A 21,680-nucleotide genomic window follows, 5' to 3' on the forward strand; every position below is an offset into this window, starting at 1 on the left:
CCACTAACCTGTCAAATATTTTATTTGTACCTGTCAGATTGACACGTCTTACTTTGATGATGGTAAAAGACACATCGATGTCATACTAGTATACAAAGTACATTCGCACGAGGAGCCGCAAAAGCAGAAATGGCGAGACACATTTTTTACCAATATTATGCTAGAAATGGGATTAGAGACTGAGCTAACTCTCGCAACGGTAGCTACTTACCTGAACTCAATCACGAAATGACATTGACTATCAATTTGCCTTTTCATCATAATATGCTAATTTTTGTCACATATATCAAGAAAAATATTTAATACTTTGTATTTATAAGTACACTGGAATACTTTCATCCCTAAAAACATAACACTTACAGAGTTTGCTACTGTACCAGAAGAACAAATTACAAATGAGATTTTATTTTATAGAATCCTGAAAGCGGATTAATCTTTGTAAAAATTCATGCACCATACAAGGAGTTGGTGAGGCATGCTAATTTACTGGAAATCAAACCAACTCCAAATAACATTATGGAGCAGACATACCGTACCCATTGGTTGGATAAGTGGCTCCCAATTGGTTTTCCTAAACTAGAACAATGCACCGAGTACCTCCGAAAAATTTATACAAATGAGATCATCAATGGACTGTACTTATATCAATAGTTATCTAAACCTTCCTTCTGATTGAATCATTTAATTTCCTACCTAGCCATAATTTAATGAACAAGAAGCTTTTTAGTTTTTGTTTTTTTGAACTCTGACTTCTTTGAGCATAAATAATATAACTGGTATTCACTACGAAAATTAATTTACAAAATATCTGTGCCTACTCAGTAGTAAATGGGAAAAACATGCTTATACAACGGCAGATCGAGCAATTATCATCTGGGAGATAATGTGGAGAACGAAATTTGGTCCTGAACCATACCAAAGTGGTTTGCTAAAGCTACTGCATGAAGAAGTATTTTTAACTGTATATCCACTACATGATGGATACGTGGATGCACGGAAGAATGAAGTACCCACCCATCGCCAAGTTTGTATTCATTATTTTACACTATGTGTGTATCTTCATTCTTCACATTATGTGTCACATGGTTTGCTCTGGATGCGGATATTTTCCAACAAGTCTACTTATCTAGTTCATCATTTTCATTTGCTACACACCGTCAGATTCTCTTGGAAATTTTTTCAAAAATCATGTAGTCAACAATATAGTCAACTATATGATTTTTAATCTGGTATGTCCAATGATTCGTACTTTTATAATGTTTTATGCGACTTCTTAGGTGTTTTATCAAATTTACGAGAGAACTCATGTAATCAATTGCACGCTGAATTCTTTCAAAACATTACATGATTTAACACAAAAATTTTAAGTAGGGTCATGAGAATAACATTGTCTGGAATAGTGAGTTCAATGATTTTAAGTTGACAATATTATTGGACAAATAAAAATTTTTGACGTGGGTAGGGTAAGAAAAGATATGTATATGACAAATTTATAATTTCATGGCATGAAATTCCATTTCACATGCTTACATTTTTAAACTTTTATTACCATATTTGAAAATGAATTATTCACATTGTATCTCATCAACAGATTCTGTATCATGAGTGGGGCAGTCCTAAGGCGACATTTAAATATCAACCATTGAATTTAATTTGCCTCTACTTTGGTTGCGAAGTTGGTCTTTACTTCACTTGGCTGGCGTTTTACAATCGAATGCTGCTATTTCCAACTGTTGTAGGAATTGCCACATTCATTTTTGGAGTTACTACTTTACATGGAAGTAACTCATTTGTGTAAGACTATGCCATCATGAAAATATTAAATTAATGAAATCGGATTACCTAATAACTGTTCCTATTTAAAATTAACAAACAACTCGTTTACATACAGAGATGAGTTGTGTTCAAGTGTGGAAAAAATGTGTGGACGGTGTCCGGACGAAAACCACTGTTCTGCATACAAAATATCTGACTCTTGTTCGTACACAAAAATTTCGCATATCGCTGATAACAATATGACAGTTTTTTATTCAGCATTTATGGCATTATGGGGTATAGAGATCAAATCAATCATGTCGATATACTGTTCTAAGTTGCGTCGTTTTTTATACATTATTACAATAAACATATCATTGATGGGTCAATTTCAATAGCAACAATCTTCAACAAAATGTGGAAGCGAAAGTTATCAATTTTAAGTTGGTACTGGAATCTTCGTGACACAATAATAGACCACGACATTCGACCACAGTTTGAAAAAGCAGCAACCAAGTATCGGTATAATTCACTGACAAAAAAGGTTCATCTGGAGCATGATGCATTTCGTAAGACCTGGCAAATAGCGTTATCTGTCAGCCTCATCATGGTACTGGTACGTATGACAAGATAATTCATTACTAGATTTTTTTTCAGAGCTGAGCAATCACTCTAGAATTTCCTGAAAATGAAAAGGTCTAAGGTATATAACATTTACTTGTACTTCTAAATATCCTTTCATGTTTCAGACAGTTACGGCATGTTCAATATACTTTGGCGTTGTTCTTTTGAGAACAACAATAACAAACTTTTTGAGAGTTAGCCACAACCAAATCCTTCGCTGGAACAGTTCAATAATAGCAATTGTTATTGCTTCATTTTTAAATTTGATCTTCATATTGGCACTGGAATTTGTAAGTACAGATTTGGACTCCCTGTAACGTGATAAAAGACATTTCAACGTTGATCTGAATTTTTTGTTTTTACAGGTATATCAAAAGCTAGCTTTAATCTTGACTGATTTAGAGAATCCTAGAACACGTGCAGAGTATAGCAAGAGTTACACTATAAAAATCTATATTCTGTCATTTATTAATTACTACTCTGCATTAGTGTACGTAGCATTCTTCAAAGGGAAGTTTTACACACATCCTGGCGATCATGGACGCTGGAATCTTATGTCTGGTATTGCTATGCAGCAATGTGATCCAGCAGGTTGTTTAAGCGAACTTTCAATACAGTTAGCAATTATTATGTGTGGAAAGCAAGTGTTTATGAATATTGTCGAAATACTTGTTCCAAAAGTTCAACATTGGTTCAGGGGAAAGATGAACAAATTTGCAAATTTGCCACGTTGGGAAGAAGACTACTTGCTTAAAGAAAATGGACAATTCACTTTGTATGCAGAGGTACATGAAATGGGTAAGAAATTAGCAACCTATTGAAAGTTATCATGACAGTAAGATAATTAACAAAAAAAAAAATAATTTAGTGCTACAATACGGATTTGTAACTTTATTCGTATCAACATTTCCTCTGGCACCAATGTTCGCATTGATAAACAACATATTTGAAGTACGAATTGATGCACAGAAGATGTTGTGTGACCTTAGAAGACCTTTTCCGCGTAGAGTGACAAATTTGGGTGCATGGGAAGATATTTTGCAAGGAGTGACCTATACCGCAGTTGTATTTAATGCGAGTAAAAATTATCATTCTCCAAGTTTACTATAAATGCAATAATAATATTGAAATTATTCTGTATCTCTCAGGGTTTAATTATAGGATTTACTAGTGATTTCGTACCAAAATTGCTCTATAAAATGGAACATGGTAGCCTAACGGGCTATGTAAATGACTCACTGTCAATATTTGCAACTAAACATTACAAATCAACTTTAAAACCGGACACGTGTAGATATGTCGGTTACCGCTATCCACCGGATCATCCACTAGCATATGAATTAACACCGCAATACTGGTACATACTATGTTGGCAATTCATATTTCTCGCAATATTCGAGGTAAGTTTCAATACCCTCAAACCCACCAAATAGTTTACGATTGTACAGTTTTGTAAACTTGTCGTTTGCTAGGAATTAGCACAAGTAAATTAAAGTTGAAATTTAAATCATAAAACTGAAAGTTATCTCAATGTAAGGTGAGTGTTAAGCGCTTACACGTTTTTTCGGAATAATGAGAAATCGTAACTGGCACACACAATTTCAGCTTTTTCTAGCCTTAAACAGAAACTACGTTCTACTGTAAATTGGTACTGAAACAGGTACTTTTTCCTTTCTGTTTAGCATTTCGTATTTGGTGTAACAAAGTTCATATCCTACATAGTGCCGAATATGCCACAATACATTAAAGAAAAAGTTCAAGCAGACCAAGAATTTATACGCACATTAAGGGATCGTACCATTGAAAATGAATAATATGTACTACGATCAATTATTATAAAAAAACTGTTATACTTGTACATAATTACGATAAAAGAATTTGAATATAACTGCGCATAACAACTGTAAATTGGTGATTTAGCACAAAATTTCCGCGACTTATTGAAAATATGAGTAAAAGTTTAATATGTTTTCATACAAATATAAATACAATCTTTTTATCTACTATATCAGGACAATTTGAGATTCCATTACTACAATAAGTATTTGCGCTCATATTTATTCGTATTTTGTGTATTTATAACCCGTGAATGTGCTAATCGACTATGATGCCTTCCCTTTCTGAATAACTAATGTGTATTACAAGTTGATTGTATGTTTCACCTAAAAGATATTACAGTTAAAAAAAAATTATTCTATGGATATCTATGATGCAAATGTCGTTGATATTAAAGCTTTGATAATAATGTCCATTTATGGCAAATAAATACTTTTTCTTTGTTGAGTACAGGAATAAAGTCCAAATACACTTCAGTATAACTTAATATTCATTACTTAGACGCTATATGAAGCATTTCGGTAACGTCCACAATCTTTTCTCTTGGTTTCCCAACAATTTTTCCTCTCTGCTGTTCCACTTGGTCTATTTTTTCCCAGTCTTCGTACGTGACAATTTGTACTTTATTTCGAGTTAAAACAGATGAGACTTCAGTCCACCCTGGTTTTCTCTCTTCTACTTTCAACTCCGTGCATATTCGATTGGCAACTTCAAAAGCATTCGTCATGGTGGACAATATTACTCCTACAGGACCAATTGCCACCCAACCTGTAGCATAGAAGTTTTCTGCTACCTTACCATGTTGGGCTAGGACTCGGCCATTCTTTGAATCGAACAGAATGTCAGGATCAACTTGAACCGACTTATAGCCTATGCATCTTAGTGCTAAGCCACACTTAATATCCTCAAAACTGTTTGTACTTCTTGCAATAAGGCCAGTTGTGTTATCGCCACTTAACTCATTTATGCATAATTTCAAATTTTCTACAGCATTTGTGCCTTGAAATTCAACAGGACCTCGGAAAAATATAGGAGCTAACACGTTTTTACAATTGGATTTGGTCGCAGGAGTTTCATCCAAAGACTTGAGCATCAACTCAGTTAAACGCTTCCGTGGCCGTGCTAATTTTGGTAAGTGATCTCTCACGCCATAAAAATCAGCACTGCGCCATTGTGTACTACAGTTTTCAAGTTTAATCAATTCACGAAGTTCCTTTATAGTAAAAGCAGCTTGCAGAGGTCCACGACGTCCAATTAACCAGACCTTACGCACTTTGCTATGCGATAGCTGTTCCAGTGCATGTGCCGTAATATCTGTGTTCTGTAATTAAAATCAAGTATTTCAATTTTTCAAGAGTTAGTAATTTTATTGACTAACCATAGTCTTGTATTTTTTCGTGTGTCATAACTAGTATCACAGATTTCATTTTAAAGGTGGTCAAAATATTGTAGTATTAAATGAGGATAAGATTATTTCAATTATGATTAGTTTGTCACAATATTCATAATCTTGACAACATACCTTTAATTTGTCAATTGGAGTTAAGAGGATTCGAGCAATGTCCATAGCAACATTCCCTTGACCACAAATTACAGCTTCGTCAACATCCAAATCAATGTTCAAATCTTTGTCGACTGGTAGTCCGTTGTACCAGCCTACAAATCGACGTCCTGATATAACATTGTTTAAATTTTCGCCAGGTATATGCAACTCTCTATCTTGTTCTGCACCATATGCCTGTAATTTTAATTCGTATCTATTACCAAGCAAACAATACTGATTTCCATATTACATACAATAACATTGGTTCTTAGCACCCATTCATTGGATGAATTTTTGATACTTCATATGAATAACTTTTATACTAATTGTAAGTATTTACCAATATAATAACGTGGTAGGCGTCTCGCAATTGTTTTATTGTAACATCTTTCCCCACGTCAATATTTCCAAAGAAGTTAACATTTGGATTTTGTGCAGTTTTATGAAATGTGTGGATAACATTCTTTACTTCAGGATGATCAGGGGCAACGCCAAATCTTACCAGTCCAAATGGCACTGGTAATCTATCTAATATATCAACTCTTGCATCTTTCAATGTCTATATAATAGGATAACACGAAAAATTAGTCACAGATTAGCATCTAGATCAAAAATATTTTGCAAATATTCTTTAAGATCTTACTTTGTATCATATGTAAGATCAATACAGATCATAAATCTCAAAAATACACAAATAATTTGTCACGTATTCAACATCAGCATCATGTACCTTAATCAAATGTTGAGTAGCATAAAAGCCAGCCGGACCAGCGCCGATAACACATATTTGTGGAGTAATTTTTTCGCTTGTAAAATGTCGGACACAATTATGCAACAGGTTACTCCTCATATTTCACTCAATATGTAGTCTAAAAAGACGTTTATAATTAGTTACATTAATTGATAATACGCCACCTTCACTACACTTAGAAACACTCGGTCTAATCTAGAGCAGTTAGAATGAGTAGCTGAAGAACTTTGAAGTATTACGCAACTATTTCAAGAAAACTAGGTATATTAACTGCTTTGCTACAGAAAGAGCTTTTGATTTTATCTTGGGCATCACCGGTAGAGTATACCACGTAAAAGTAACTTCAAATACGGGCATTTAGGTCAATGTACGATGAATAAAACATAAGTATGTATAGCATACTTATCTATCGATATGGAAACTTAGAGACCTACAAGGTATGTTAAAGAATATATCCTCAATGTCTCATTTATACTATTTATTCGTCAGATAAGTATATAATTCATAAATCGCATCAACGTATCCAGTTTGGATGAGTCACAAAATTCTTGCATAAAATATTACATTGCTCTGTACAAATATTTCGAAGTTTATTTAACTGTGTCCAGTAATTCCCATTTGTGCTGAAAGGATCAGGACAACCATGTATAATTTTATTCAAAACTTCCATATTATGGTGAAACTTTGAAAGACTCTGATTTTAGTCATTCATTTTTGAGAAATAAGTAAAAGATAATCACATGTATTGTATTATGTTAATGTGATGTATTACTTGATAACTTTTTTTGCACACATTCACCAATTCCTTTCACACAGTGCGCGATGGTCCAATGATTAGCGTCAACGATGTTGGGATAAAGATCGCTTTCTAAAAGTATGAAATTGGTAAGAAATTTGTAATAGAGTGTTTGACTTAATAAGAAAATTACTTAGGATGGATAAAGCTTTATTCTTACCACAAAGTTTTGTGACAGGTAAAACTGATAGTACAGATTCACCAGAGGCTTCAGCTTTAATCGTAGCATTGAGAACTTCTTTAAAACACTCCAATATACTTTTAGTGTATAAATTATGCTTCAATATAATTATGCAGCCAAATTTTTCATCCAATATCACACCGAGTGATTTAAATGTGTGGGCCAATATGTATAGAATTCCTACATTCAACTGAGTTAACAAAGAATAGCCAATCAAAACCAGACTGTCCCCTTCTAGTATGTTCTCCAGTTCTTTATTTATCTTGCTTAAACTATTGTTATTGTTTTGTGTAATTGATGGTTCAAAACCCAAATACTTATAATTCTTCGTATCACTTTCTAACACATTTACAAAGTTTCGAATGGATTCTACTTGACTGCAGGGATGATCAATACCAAGTTTTTCCGATAGTTCAAAAACTCTGTTACGAATTTTCAAAAACTTTCCTGTACAGAATTTAGAACTCTGCACTTTCAGAAACAATTTTCCACAGCAGATTTGCAATGCATCCAAAGGTCCTGTGAACTACAATTATGTTTGAGTTAAACCGTTGACATCGTCGATACAATAATTACACACGTAAATATATATTAAGAATAGAATCTCACTGTAAACCACCGTGTCATTTCTCGAACTTGAATTGGAATTAGATTTTGACATAGCGATAAGAGAAGGCATTCTGGCTCTAGATTTTCCATTACTCGCCGTCTATTGTATGAGCCATCTGGTATTCTTGGATCCAAATTGATGGAATGGATGTGTGTCAGTTTAGTTTTTCCAACTACTTCTAAACTTTCATTTTCCAGTTTTCGAATACCATACGCTGATATGAATTTATTTGCAACAAGGCGTTTAATTTTTTTAGTTTCAAAATCTAACTGTCCATTATCCTCGCCGCAATGATAGGCTTCTATATTCTTTAATATCACTTCACTCTGATAAGCTTTGAAGAATTCGCCGCATGAGATCATTTGTTGGAAAAATTCATCTGGTATATCCTCTTTACGGAACATTGATTTATCTGGACGTTTCTCATAATATTTTTTCAATATGTTCAAATAAGGAGCAATATAGCTTGGTCCTCGATAATCCAAGCATACCAAATATATTTCAGAATTTCCCTCTTTGCTGGTTACAGGCTTGTTTATAAATACTTGATGGAACAAACAGGAAATAAGGTAAACTAAGCACAATGAATCATGTTCAAATATTGTAAACATTTTCAGGAGTAGACTTCCGTGCTCGGATAGTAGCAAAAGGCCCGTGACTGCTTCGCAATAATGCAACGGTGCAACGGTTGATTCTTGCTCTCCAGGATCATTAGTACAATCTATACTGCCATCAGCTGTAACCAATAATACATCTCCTTTTTCTTGACACTTTTCAACCAGATTCATCATGTTTTTTAGATTCATCAGATTCCCAGTATAGTCACTGCCGAAGCACCAATGATTCAAGGAGGATATGATAAATCTATCGTCATTTATCATACAAGAAAGAGGGTTCCCTTCATAATATGGATTTAATGTCATAGCAGTCCAGTCCCATTGTACATTAGGTGCATTCAACCTTAACCAGTGATTTAGAGATGTAATGAAAGCACCAGGTGCCTCACACAGGTGAACTGACAAAAGTTTCTCAGCCTTTACAGCAGTGTTTGGTACCAATGGGAAACAAGATACATTTTCATAGAATTTACACCATGCCTGAGTCAGGAATTCCGGATCTATTTCATTACGGAGACGCCACTGCACATCTCCAGCTCTGTTTCTTCGGCTTGTGTGCTGATGCCACGTGGCGATGTCATAATCGTTTAACTTGTTTTTTATATCGTTTAGCTCCCTTTTCAATATTTGTAGCCTATTTATATCCCATGGATTATCGGTAAACATTGTTTCTGGTTTAGGGATAATGAAGTTATCGTTTTCAATTAAGAATTGTTTTTTAAACAAACTTTCGACTAGCGGTTCAAAGGCTTTATCGCTTCTTGATCTTTTTTGCCAATGATTACGATTTGACGAAGTAAACGTCTTTGGTAATTCAGCGTTTGACATTTCATTCAAATGCCGCTTTTTTCCAAATATATCCTCCTTACTCCCCATTCTATTACCGAATCTACATTCGTTTTGCTCATACGACAGTCCATATAATGTTATGACCTGTAGTTTCTTCAGGAAAATTCAATAAAAAAAATGGTCCTATCTTTTTCATACAGTACCGGCACATAAGTGAGATTTCAATAGAATAGAAGCACCGCAGGCTGTTTCGTATATTGGACTTTATACACAGAGTTATTTTTTATCAATAAATTAAGAGAAAAGCTCTCGTCTGTTAAATCTTTATTCAAATAATATATTCAGACAAAAAAACTGTACATACTTGACGATGTGAACAATTTAGATAGAAAAACACGTATTTTCTCACCTACGCAAATGAGAATACACTCAATTGATGGTATTGTTGCTTGTTTAACACCATGTGACCGTACAGCGTTATACTTGTGCTCTGCGCTCCTTGGGTGCGCTCTCACCAAATAATCAAATCCATGCTTGGGTAATCTCGGCCCTCGGTCGCTCAAATAAGCAACCACAGTCTCTTGCAGAGACCAGTCCGTTTGAGTTGGTCTGCCACGTCTGCCACAAAAACATAATGGTGAGTTACCGACATAAGCGTATATAGTAGATTTCTGCGATCTGTAGTGCCGGTGAGGTAGACTGAGATGCCAACAAACCTAGCAATAGAGTACAAAGATGTTCTCATGCTATTTACTTCGCGTGTTAAGAAGAAAGCGAATTTCTTGATACCGTTGACTGAAGACACATAGTGACTGCTAGCCAAATTGGGGCTTTCCATGACCGAACTAAGTCGGTAGACGGTCGGTACGTAAAGACGACAAGAACAAGTGTTACTATCCCGTGTACCCAGATGATATACGTAGTGTCGGATATTATTACGACTGTGAAATGACCGACGGCTAAAAAAATTCATTTGAGGTAATTCATTTCAGCCAAATTCAGCAATGTTAATCAAGTAGGAAATCTTCCGTTTTTCAGCTATACTTTTTGATCCGTTGCTCGCAGCGTATTTGGATTGCGCCCAATTGATTCCTCTCGCAAAATTACGTCGACATAGTGTATCAAAGAATAAATTCAACTATTTTTCAAAATCGGAAAAATTCTGACTGAAGAAATCCAAATGGGTTAACGAAAGACGAAAAAGATATCAAAACGAGCGTGGGACCAACATCAGTGTAATTAAATTAGAATTTTTCGTTTTTTCGGCTGTAACTCTAGATACGTTGCTTGCAGAGTATTCGGACTGCGCGCAATCAATTCCTCTGAGAAAATTATGTCGATATGGCGTATATAAAATCTATTGTAGCATTTTCAACAATCGTCGATGTTTTCACGAAAAATCCAAAGGGGTTGCCTTACTTATTTTTTAAACAAAAAATATTTTGTCCTAGAATCGATTTTTAGGACCCTTTCATGACTAATTGAACCCCCAGAAAAGCAGAAAACGTATCAAAAGAGCGCATGTATAGAAATTACGAAGGAAATATCCCGTGTCTCAGCAGTAAGTGTTGGAACTCTTGATACGTTAATCGCAGCGAATGTAGCTTACGCGCGTGTTTTTTTCGTAAAATTACATTAATGCTAAGCTGCAATTCACTCTTCAGATTTATTAGTCTTCTTTGCGTCTCCTTAATGTATTCTTCAATCTATGAAACTCAGTGAAGTTGTCGAAAACTGTAGAAAATATACGTTACAGAGGTGTCGGATTAGGAAGGCAGTAGTATAAGAGATGTACTTAATTGAAACTCCAAATTAATAGGTCTATCGTTTAAGAAGTCAATTACCTGTAGTACCCCGGTTTTCTATTGGACCATTCTATCCGTAAATTTTGACGCAACGCGTATAGATCATATGAAACGAAGGATAGTAGTAAAAATAAAACTTGTACTATATCATCCCATATCACGAAGGGTATATAAATGCTTATTTGGTTATGCGTTTATTCGATAACAACTGTTATATTCTTGTTCTTGTTTCTCACACGTTCACTACAAAAAATATAAATGCAATGCCAGTCGTATAGGCTGATTCACATTTTGTAACTGTAATTAGACTTAAAGTTATCAAAACCGAATTAAAAGAAACGCACAACATGGGGCATGTTGAGCCACAATATAAGTGTGAACTCGTACTTTAACAAATAAAAAAGAAAATGAACGCATCTCACCAAGTCACATAATGGTATGACATGTAAATGATTCGTAAAAATTATACCACGTCTACTTAGCGAATTAGCTATTTTTCCATAATAAAACCAATTTTTATTACGAAGAAACTTTACACGAAGCAAATTATAATGAGCTATGTTATATTTTCCAAATGCGATAAACAGATATTATCCACGTTTCATTGTTTTCTTAAATATCAGTTTAAACTAGAACTTCACTTTTCTCAACAAAATGTAGAGATAAAACGTCAATATCACCAAACGAGAATGTTTTTGAAAAAGTCCAGTTATTTATTCAAAAACTAAAGTAGATGTGCTTTAGTAACTGTCAAATTTCATTATTCAGATCCGCGTTTCCTACACATATATACAATATAGCTAAAACATAATTCTAGATACTGTGTAAGTTATAGCGGTACGTTAAATGAAGAAGTATTATTCAAAATTTAAGAATCAATTTGCATCATGCTTTTATGGATCCAAGTAAATTAACGAATCTGCTCGTGTGTGTAACATAACTTATACATGAACCTAATATGACATGGCTATATGCGACATATTTTAAAACGAGCAGTATAAGACAATCCCAATTTGGGTTTCAATGTTTCAGGTCTTAATTGCTACTCAGGATCGGCTTTGTTGTTTTCTTCGTCATGGGTTGGACTATGCCAGGTTAGACGTTCTTCATAAAATCTAATTACGATTTGGGGACATTTTTCGTTAGCTATCCTTGCTGGAACAAGATCTGCATCGTCCGTACCCTTCCATTTCATCAAAAACATTAATTCACCACTAGAGTCAGTCGCTCCAATAATTCTTTCTGGTTCTAAATTTCGGTCAAAACCTGTAAAATAAAATGTTATTATATGAAATTTTTTTTTTTAAATTCAATAGTGGTTTTGCTCTAATCGTTCAAACATGTAATATATTCCCATAATAATTATCAACTGTAAGTATTCCTCTGATATTATAATTCAAATACTTTTTATTTACTCTATTTGTCTCGACTTGGTAATTCGAAGGATTAGGGAAAAAGTAAATTAAAAAAAATACACATGACTATCTAAGATTTAAATTCTTAAATCTTCTAAACCATAGTGTCTCTCACCTTCAGGTTTCTTATCTTCAGTAACCTTTTTCTTTGAGGGAGCTGTTGGAGTTGGTGTGGACGAACTCTTTCGTTTCTTCTGTTCCTTTTCATCTTTCTTTCCACTGCCTACAGCTTCTCTTTTTTTACGCTGTTCTTCAAACTGTGCTATCAGATCTGGACAATCAAGGTTTTCCTCTGGTTCCCATGTGTTTTCATCGTTACTGTATCCTTTCCATTTTAGATAATATTCAACTTTTCCCTTTACGACACGTCTATCCAAAACTTTCTCAACACTGAACTCCTCCTCAGTTTCTCCATCCGCGACAGGCGAATCTTTAGTTTTACTCATTTTAGTCTGCAACAAAGAACATACCATAATGTAGATGTAAATATACCAATATTGGTGATATTTTCAATACAATAGGTATACAGGGATACACAAAAATATGTATGTTTTGCAACAATATTAGATCATGTTAGAAGTAGGCAGTAGTTGACGCTTGCAGAGCTGGATCAGAATTTAACTCAAGATATATTTCAATGTAATGCTGTTAGTTTTTATCAAGCTTACATTATTACACGTGGCGATATTCTGTATGATACTAGACATATTGGTCTTTAGAATTTACCATTTAGACAATTGACAGTATTCCTTGCATTCTAACACTAACCAACTACATTTCAGCAAATTTTGTTAATCTTTTCTAATTTAGCAAATACTTTCATCATTCAGAAATTTCCATATTCATCTATTGTCAAATAAAGTACTGTTCTACTTACATCTAAAGCAGTATTGAGGGTTTCAAATATCAAAACATTGTTAGACTTGAAGTGTGTGATAAACTAGCAAAGCATGGTTCAAATTCCATCAAGTAGAAACCAAAAAGTTTTTATAAATGTGAAAGAATCTACTAATTATTATTTACCGACTACCTTAATATTCTCTGTGCACATTGCTGATGATTCTATGAATATATTCACACTCACACATCACGAAAGTTTATACATATATATACATATACATATATATAAATTCTCATTTTGTTTGCTTTTGCTGTCGGCCTGATACGGCATTGTGTATCACTCCGAACGTCACTCAACATATAATACTGATGTACTGATTGAAATTTGGCAGTGAGGTAGGTTCACAGTGGCACGCTATTCACGGTAAATGCATTACTTCGTTGTACATGACTGACAAAATATCAAGTTTTTATCGCCTACGGTTTAACAACATGACCGAGTTGACTTGAAATAACTAAGCGGATGATCATTTCTCGAAATATTTGGAGACCGTCAAGGCACAAAACAATCCTCGTATTAGGTGAACTAACTATCATATCAGAATAATTATAAATATAATTATCATTTTGAAAATACCTTCATATTCAAGGTAACGTTTTACATCAATCACCAGTTTACACTCGACAATACTCAAAATGGCTGGCCACAGCAAGCCACGCCAAGCGATAGGAAGTTCTAACGAAATGTATGCAAGTCCGAAATTTGGTTCGGAATTTATAAAACCGACAACTGATTGTGACAAGTTTTGGTACATGGAGTGGGCGACGGATATTTACTTTTCGTTGATTCTTGTGAATAAACTACTTACATAGTTCCGTGATACGCCACTGTTCTGTGTAGCTCGTGCCTCTTTGGCATCTGCCGTTACCGCCAGTTGCCGCGGAAATCGAAATGCATAGACAACGAACGCATGAGACTACCAACTTTCCCGCCAATCGCCGCTGATTGCGCTCAGCGCAACCCAACTGCCCCTGACGGAATAATGAGAGACGAAGGTACGAAACAGTCAAATGGAATATTGGAAAAGGTAATAATTAGCGTTGATAGAGACGAACCTTCCATATTACGTTTTGAACATACCAATGCTCAATATTCCGAGTTCGTAAAAAATAGTCCCTACACGTGTGAAGCATTGACTGAAGAAGATAAAGACAGTTACCCCTAATGAGCTTTGGTGTGACAACCGAAAGTCGTCCTGCGCTTGCGCCCCTGAGACGTTCCAATGGTAGAGTTGAGAACTTCTTACAGAACATCAGAGAGTTACCAACTTCGACATGATGCTGGCTGCATTCACCTTCAGAGTAACACAATCATCGCAATGGTGAACCCGAGCCAGTACTTGGCCTGTGTGTATTTACCGACTTGTCGGCGATACAAGAAATTATTAATGAGAATAAATTTCTTCCTAAATTCGTAGCAAAACAGTGATTTAATAAAGTATAGGTACTTGAGAGAAGAATGTGTACATATTTATATCAGATGTAATAATGATGCAAAGACCAAACAGTACACATGTATATGCTGTCCTAGTACGATATTAATATATATGATCCATTTACGATTAATACATGATGCATACCATAAATTACATAATTTTCCGGGAGACAAACTAGATGATCTACAATAATCGGCTATAATACGAAAGCAGAAGAATTATTCATTTCGAAATGGAATTCTATTTGACACGCGCTAGATGTATTCCATAACATTAATATTCATAATTATTCCAACAACTTTTCATTTGCTCTCTCGATCTTGAATTTTCATAGGCATAGAATCGAAACGTTGTTTTAGCTGGTCGCAAGTGAAGTATCTGCGTTGGGTGAAGGAGCAGAATTGTTTTTCGAAAAGTATTCGGATGGAAAAAAATTCAGAGTAACTGTAATACATCACGGATGCGTTAATTTTGAACGAGATGAAATGGATGCTTCGTATATGAGACAGTATTTAACGCTGCGTCGTGATTTAAAGACCTAGAAAGATGATAGGGAGAGAAAGAACGACGCTTCTTAACATTCCGAGTGTATTTTAACACACATTTGAAAGATACGAGCGAAATTTTTCATCATCCAACTGTCGCAGAACGGCAGCGTTATTAGCCGAGCCGTTCACTGAAGAATATATCCTCAATCAACGGCTGACCATCGAAGGGCCTGGCCGCTTGAGTCTGGAATCGGCAGGAGAGATGAAGTGTGTATTTCTTGTATGAAACGTGAAAACTAAAATCATTATACATCATATCATATCATCATACATCGTACACCATACATCATACATCATACATCGTACATCATACATCATACATCATCATACGTAGTATTACAGTTCGAAACCAAAGTTTGAATTTTCGGATGTTCGGAAAGTGACGTCACCAATCTAAAATCGGCTAGCCGAGTTCCTCAGTCTGGTAACAACCGCGCAGTAGAGCGGACGGTTGAGAGTCGCGCTCCGCAAATTTCGAGTACCGGGTTCTCAACCCCCCGGATCCCGCGCTTCGGGTCCGCTACGTATTTCGAGTACCGGGTTCTCAACCTCTCAGATCTCGCGCTTCAGGTCCGCTACGCGGTGAAACTCGACTTCCAGGATAAGCGCTCCGTGGTTCCTGGTTCACGTTTACAATAAATTATTTCAATTCGTTTTTCGCGCAACCCCAAATTCGGTAGCTGTCAGTCCGCTAATAAAATTTCTCGACTTCCAGGATAAGCGCTCCGTGGTTCCTGGTTCATGTTTGCAATAAATTATTTCAATTCGTTTTTCGCGCAACCCCAAATTCGGTAGCTGTCAGTCCGCTGATAAAATTTCTCGACTTCCGGGATAAGCGCTCCGTGGTTCCTGGTTCACGTTTACAATAAATTATTTCAATTCGTTTTTCGCGCAACCCCAAATTCGGTAGCTGTCAGTCCGCTGACAAAATTTCTCGACTTCCGGGATAAGCGCTCCGTGGTTCCTGGTTCATGTTTACAATAAATTATTTCAATTCGTTTTTCGCGCAACCCCAAATTCGGTAGCTGTCAGTCCGCTAATAAAATTTCTCGACTTCCGGGATCAGCGCTCCGTGGTTCCTGGTTCATGTTTACAATAAATTATTTCAATTCGTTTTTCGCGCAACCCCAAATTCGGTAGCTGTCAGTCCGCTAATAAAATTTCTCGACTTCCGGGATCAGCGCTCCGTGGTTCCTGGTTCATGTTTACAATAAATTATTTCAATTCGTTTTTCGCGCAACCCCAAATTCGGTAGCTGTCAGTCCGCTGATAAAATTTCTCGACTTCCGGGATAAGCGCTCCGTGGTTCCTGGTTCACGTTTACAATAAATTATTTCAATTCGTTTTTCGCGCAACCCCAAATTCGGTAGCTGTCAGTCCGCTAATAAAATTTCTCGACTTCCGGGATCAGCGCTCCGTGGTTCCTGGTTCATGTTTACAATAAATTATTTCAATTCGTTTTTCGCGCAACCCCAAATTCGGTAGCTGTCAGTCCGCTGATAAAATTTCTCGACTTCCGGGATAAGCGCTCCGTGGTTCCCGGTTCATGTTTACAATAAATTATTTCAATTCGTTTTTCGCGCAACCCCAAATTCGGTAGCTGTCAGTCCGCTAATAAAATTTCTCGACTTCCACGATAAGCGCTCCGTGGTTCCTGGTTCATGTTTACAATAAATTATTTCAATTCGTTTTTCGCGCAACCCCAAATTCGTTAGCTGTCAGTCCGCTGATAAAATTTCTCGACTTCCGGGATAAGCGCTCCGTGGTTCCCGGTTCATGTTTACAATAAATTATTTCAATTCGTTTTTCGCGCAACCCCAAATTCGGTAGCTGTCAGTCCGCTAATAAAATTTCTCGACTTCCGGGATCAGCACTCCGTGGTTCCTGGTTCATGTTTACAATAAATTATTTCAATTCGTTTTTCACGCAAGCCCAAATTCGGTAGCTGTCAGTGCGCTAATAAAATTTCAATAACTTTACAATCTTCTCATAATCTTTTTGGTAAAATATGTCGATAAAAAAATTATATCAAACCTTACACATTATTTTTGATTTGTTCTGACGCTGAAAATATTTATTAGTATTCGAGGTATAACTCGAGGTGGTTGGCGGTTTTCGTTGGAGGTAGTTAGGGGTGGTTGCGGGTAATCTCGGTGATTCAGGAGGAGGGGGACGAGGATTTGTGCTCGGTGAGTAAAACACTTTTATAATATTTCATGGCAATTGTAATTATATTTCATCTGAAATATTACAAACTTGTCACCTTTACAATAAATTATTTCAATTCATTTTTCGTGTAAGCACAAATTCAGTAGCTACGAATAAGCTTATACAATTTATTATATTATTAATTAATTATTTAATCAATTACTCAATTATATTAATCCTTACACAATATTTTCGATGTGTTCTTATACTGAAAATATTTATTACTATTCAAGGTATAACCTGAGGTGGTTGAAGGTGGTCGGAGGTGGACGAGGAGGACGAGGATTTGTGCTGGGTGAGTAAAACACTTTTATAATATTTGATGGCAATTGTAATTATATTTCATCTGAAATATTACAAACTTGTCACGTTTACAATAAATTATTTCAATTCATTTTTCGTGCAAGCACATATTCAGTAGCTATGAATAATCTTGTACAATTTATTATATTATTAATTGATTGATTAATTACATTAATCCTTACACAATATTTTTGATGTGTTCCTATACTAAAAATATTCATTACTATTTCAGGTATTACCCGAGGTGGTCGGAGGTGGACGAGGAGGAGGACGAGCTGGACGAGGAGGAGGACGAGGTGGACGAGGAGTCGGCGGGGTGGGTCGAGGGAGAGGACCTCTCCTCTCCCCAGAGGAGCGGAGGGGGAGGGGCAGGGAGGGGGGGCAGTGGGCGGGGAGGGGGAAGGGAGGGGGAAGGGTGGGGGGGGCGGGGACGGGGGCGGGGAGTGGGAGGGAGGGAGGGAGGGAGGGAGGGCGGGCGGGGGGAAGGGAGGGAGGGAGGGAGGGGAGGACGGATGTCAGTGCAAGCCCGTTAGAGTTAATAGAGCAGAACACGCCCGCCCGCCCCTTCCTCCCTCCCGCCCTTCCCCCCGCCCGCCCTCCCTCCCACCCTCCCGCTCCCCTCTCCCTCTCCCGCCCCCTCCCCCTCCCCCTCCCCCTCCCCCTCCCCCTCCCCCTCCCCCTCCCCCTCCCACTCCTTCTCCCCCTCCCCCTCCCACACCCTTCCCATCCCTTCCCCCTCCCCGCCCACTTCCCCCCCTCCCTGCCCCTCCCCCTCCGCTCCTCTGAGGAGAGGAGAGGTCCTCTCCCACGACCCACCCCGCCGACTCCTCGTCCAGCTCGTCCTCCTCCTCGTCCACCTCCGACCACCGCGGGTAATACCTGGAATAGTAATGAATATTTTTAGTATAGGAACACATCAAAAATATTGTGTAAGGATTAATGTAATTAATCAATCAATTAATAATATAATAAATTGTACAAGATTATTCATAGCTACTAAATATGTGCTTGCACGAAAAATGAATTGAAATAATTTATTGTAAACGTGACAAGTTTGTAATATTTCAGATGAAATATAATTACAATTGCCATCAAATATTATAAGAATATTAATTAATTAATTAATAATATAATAAATTGTACAAGATTATTCATAGCTACGGAATATGTGCTTGCACGAAAAATGAATTGAAATAATTTATTGTAAACGTGACAAGTTTGTAATATTTCAGATGAAATATAATTACAATTGCCATCAAATATTATAAAAGTGTTTTACTCACCCAGCAACCTTATCCTGGAAGTCGAGAAATTTCATTAGCGGACTGACAGCTACCGAATTTGGGGTTGCGCGAAAAACGAATTGAAATAATTTATTGTAAACATGAACCGGGAACCACGGAGCGCTTATCCTGGAAGTCGAGAAATTTTATTAGCGGACTGACAGCTACCGAATTTGGGGTTGCGCGAAAAACGAATTGAAATAATTTATTGTAAACATGAACCGGGAACCACGGAGCGCTTATCCTGGAAGTCGAGAAATTTTATTAGCGGACTGACAGCTACCGAATTTGGGGTTGCGCGAAAAACGAATTGAAATAATTTATTGTAAACGTGAACCAGGAACCACGGAGCGCTTATCCCGGAAGTCGAGAAATTTTATTAGCGGACTGACAGCTACCGAATTTGGGGTTGCGCGAAAAACGAATTGAAATAATTTATTGTAAACATGAACCGGGAACCACGGAGCGCTTATCCTGGAAGTCGAGAAATTTTATTAGCGGACTGACAGCTACCGAATTTGGGGTTGCGCGAAAAACGAATTGAAATAATTTATTGTAAACATGAACCAGGAACCACGGAGCGCTTATCCTGGAAGTCGAGAAATTTTATTAGCGGACTGACAGCTACCGAATTTGGGGTTGCGCGAAAAACGAATTGAAATAATTTATTGTAAACATGAACCGGGAACCACGGAGCGCTTATCCTGGAAGTCGAGAAATTTTATTAGCGGACTGACAGCTACCGAATTTGGGGTTGCGCGAAAAACGAATTGAAATAATTTATTGTAAACATGAACCGGGAACCACGGAGCGCTTATCCTGGAAGTCGAGAAATTTTATTAGCGGACTGACAGCTACCGAATTTGGGGTTGCGCGAAAAACGAATTGAAATAATTTATTGTAAACATGAACCACGAACCACGGAGCGCTTATCCTGGAAGTCGAGAAATTTTATTAGCGGACTGACAGCTACCGAATTTGGGGTTGCGCGAAAAACGAATTGAAATAATTTATTGTAAACATGAACCAGGAACCACGGAGCGCTTATCCTGGAAGTCGAGAAATTTTATTAGCGGACTGACAGCTACCGAATTTGGGGTTGCGCGAAAAACGAATTGAAATAATTTATTGTAAACATGAACCGGGAACCACGGAGCGCTTATCCTGGAAGTCGAGAAATTTTATTAGCGGACTGACAGCTACCGAATTTGGGGTTGCGCGAAAAACGAATTGAAATAATTTATTGTAAACATGAACCGGGAACCACGGAGCGCTTATCCTGGAAGTCGAGAAATTTTATTAGCGGACTGACAGCTACCGAATTTGGGGTTGCGCGAAAAACGAATTGAAATAATTTATTGTAAACTTGAACCGGGAACCACGGAGCGCTTATCCTGGAAGTCGAGAAATTTTATTAGCGGACTGACAGCTACCGAATTTGGGGTTGCGCGAAAAACGAATTGAAATAATTTATTGTAAACATGAACCACGAACCACGGAGCGCTTATCCTGGAAGTCGAGAAATTTTATTAGCGGACTGACAGCTACCGAATTTGGGGTTGCGCGAAAAACGAATTGAAATCATTTATTGTAAACATGAACCACGAACCACGGAGCGCTCATCCTGGAAGTCGAGAAATTTTATTAGCGGACTGACAGCTACCGAATTTGGGGTTGCGCGAAAAACGAATTGAAATAATTTATTGTAAACATGAACCGGGAACCACGGAGCGCTTATCCTGGAAGTCGAGAAATTTTATTAGCGGACTGACAGCTACCGAATTTGGGGTTGCGCGAAAAACGAATTGAAATAATTTATTGTAAACATGAACCGGGAACCACGGAGCGCTTATCCTGGAAGTCGAGAAATTTTATTAGCGGACTGACAGCTACCGAATTTGGGGTTGCGCGAAAAACGAATTGAAATAATTTATTGTAAACATGAACCGGGAACCACGGAGCGCTTATCCTGGAAGTCGAGAAATTTTATTAGCGGACTGACAGCTACCGAATTTGGGGTTGCGCGAAAAACGAATTGAAATCATTTATTGTAAACATGAACCACGAACCACGGAGCGCTCATCCTGGAAGTCGAGAAATTTTATTAGCGGACTGACAGCTACCGAATTTGGGGTTGCGCGAAAAACGAATTGAAATAATTTATTGTAAACATGAACCACGAACCACGGAGCGCTTATCCTGGAAGTCGAGAAATTTTATTAGCGGACTGACAGCTACCGAATTTGGGGTTGCGCGAAAAACGAATTGAAATCATTTATT

The 21,680-nt window shown here is 37.0% G+C and overlaps 3 protein-coding genes across 8 annotated transcripts; 1 reads left to right on the forward strand and 2 right to left on the reverse strand.

Annotated features, from left to right (window-relative positions):
• Positions 1-1,478: 1,478 nt before the first annotated feature.
• Positions 1,479-10,329, reverse strand: LOC124299980 (NADPH:adrenodoxin oxidoreductase, mitochondrial). 5 transcript variants are annotated; one of them, XM_046753537.1, is made up of 8 exons: positions 10,219-10,311; positions 9,912-10,120; positions 6,489-6,627; positions 6,099-6,317; positions 5,738-5,953; positions 4,713-5,536; positions 2,565-2,690; positions 1,479-2,437 (listed from the first exon to the last, which is right to left on the reverse strand). In XM_046753537.1, exons 3-8 carry the CDS (start codon positions 6,606-6,608, stop codon positions 2,428-2,430), a joined length of 1,515 nt encoding a protein of 504 aa, XP_046609493.1. In that variant the 5' UTR covers positions 6,609-6,627; positions 9,912-10,120; positions 10,219-10,311; the 3' UTR covers positions 1,479-2,427. The 5 variants fall into 5 exon arrangements, 3 of the variants coding, with proteins under 3 accessions (XP_046609493.1, XP_046609492.1, XP_046609491.1); XR_006907125.1 differs by lacking the exons at positions 1,479-2,437; positions 2,565-2,690; positions 4,713-5,536; positions 5,738-5,953 and adding exons at positions 7,282-7,377; positions 7,466-8,012 and having other exon boundaries at positions 6,181-6,317; positions 8,096-10,120; positions 10,219-10,328; XM_046753535.1 differs by lacking the exons at positions 1,479-2,437; positions 2,565-2,690; positions 4,713-5,536; ... (1 more) ...; positions 6,099-6,317; positions 6,489-6,627 and adding exons at positions 6,655-7,132; positions 7,282-7,377; positions 7,466-8,012 and having other exon boundaries at positions 8,096-10,120; positions 10,219-10,328.
• Positions 3,077-4,426, forward strand: LOC124300008 (anoctamin-3-like). The gene is made up of 3 exons (XM_046753600.1): positions 3,077-3,177; positions 3,528-3,779; positions 4,062-4,426. The coding sequence occupies exons 1-3, from the start codon at positions 3,139-3,141 to the stop codon at positions 4,191-4,193; spliced, it is 423 nt and encodes a 140-aa protein (XP_046609556.1). The 5' UTR covers positions 3,077-3,138; the 3' UTR covers positions 4,194-4,426.
• Positions 10,330-11,493: 1,164 nt separating the features above from the next.
• Positions 11,494-14,513, reverse strand: LOC124300006 (chromobox protein homolog 1-like). 2 transcript variants are annotated; one of them, XM_046753598.1, is made up of 3 exons: positions 14,432-14,513; positions 12,838-13,174; positions 11,494-12,573 (listed from the first exon to the last, which is right to left on the reverse strand). In XM_046753598.1, exons 2-3 carry the CDS (start codon positions 13,166-13,168, stop codon positions 12,350-12,352), a joined length of 555 nt encoding a protein of 184 aa, XP_046609554.1. In that variant the 5' UTR covers positions 13,169-13,174; positions 14,432-14,513; the 3' UTR covers positions 11,494-12,349. The 2 variants fall into 2 exon arrangements, with proteins under 2 accessions (XP_046609554.1, XP_046609553.1); XM_046753597.1 differs by lacking the exon at positions 14,432-14,513 and adding an exon at positions 14,200-14,407.
• Between the last annotated feature and the right edge of the window lie 7,167 nt (positions 14,514-21,680).

The sequence above is a fragment of the Neodiprion virginianus genome, chromosome 3 (genome assembly GCF_021901495.1).
Source record: "Neodiprion virginianus isolate iyNeoVirg1 chromosome 3, iyNeoVirg1.1, whole genome shotgun sequence".
Lineage (NCBI taxonomy): Eukaryota > Metazoa > Arthropoda > Insecta > Hymenoptera > Diprionidae > Neodiprion > Neodiprion virginianus.

What these genes read in the sequence shown, in the direction of transcription:
- LOC124300008 (XM_046753600.1), top strand. Translation starts at nt 3,139, where the DNA reads ATGGACAATTCACTTTGTATGCAGAGGTACATGAAATGG. An exon ending in TGCAGAGGTACATGAAATGG is followed by an intron (nt 3,178 to 3,527) that starts GTAAGAAATTAG and finishes TGTATCTCTCAG; the next exon opens with GGTTTAATTATAGGATTTAC. An exon ending in TATTTCTCGCAATATTCGAG is followed by an intron (nt 3,780 to 4,061) that starts GTAAGTTTCAAT and finishes CTTTCTGTTTAG; the next exon opens with CATTTCGTATTTGGTGTAAC.
- LOC124299980 (XM_046753535.1), bottom strand. Translation starts at nt 9,589, where the DNA reads ATGGGGAGTAAGGAGGATATATTTGGAAAAAAGCGGCATTTGAATGAA. An exon ending in AAATGACACGGTGGTTTACA is followed by an intron (nt 8,013 to 8,095) that starts GTGAGATTCTAT and finishes ACATAATTGTAG; the next exon opens with TTCACAGGACCTTTGGATGC. An exon ending in TGTGCAAAAAAAGTTATCAA is followed by an intron (nt 7,133 to 7,281) that starts GTAATACATCAC and finishes TGATCCTTTCAG; the next exon opens with CACAAATGGGAATTACTGGA.
- LOC124300006 (XM_046753597.1), bottom strand. An exon ending in TGAAGATAAGAAACCTGAAG is followed by an intron (nt 12,574 to 12,837) that starts GTGAGAGACACT and finishes TTTATTTTACAG; the next exon opens with GTTTTGACCGAAATTTAGAA.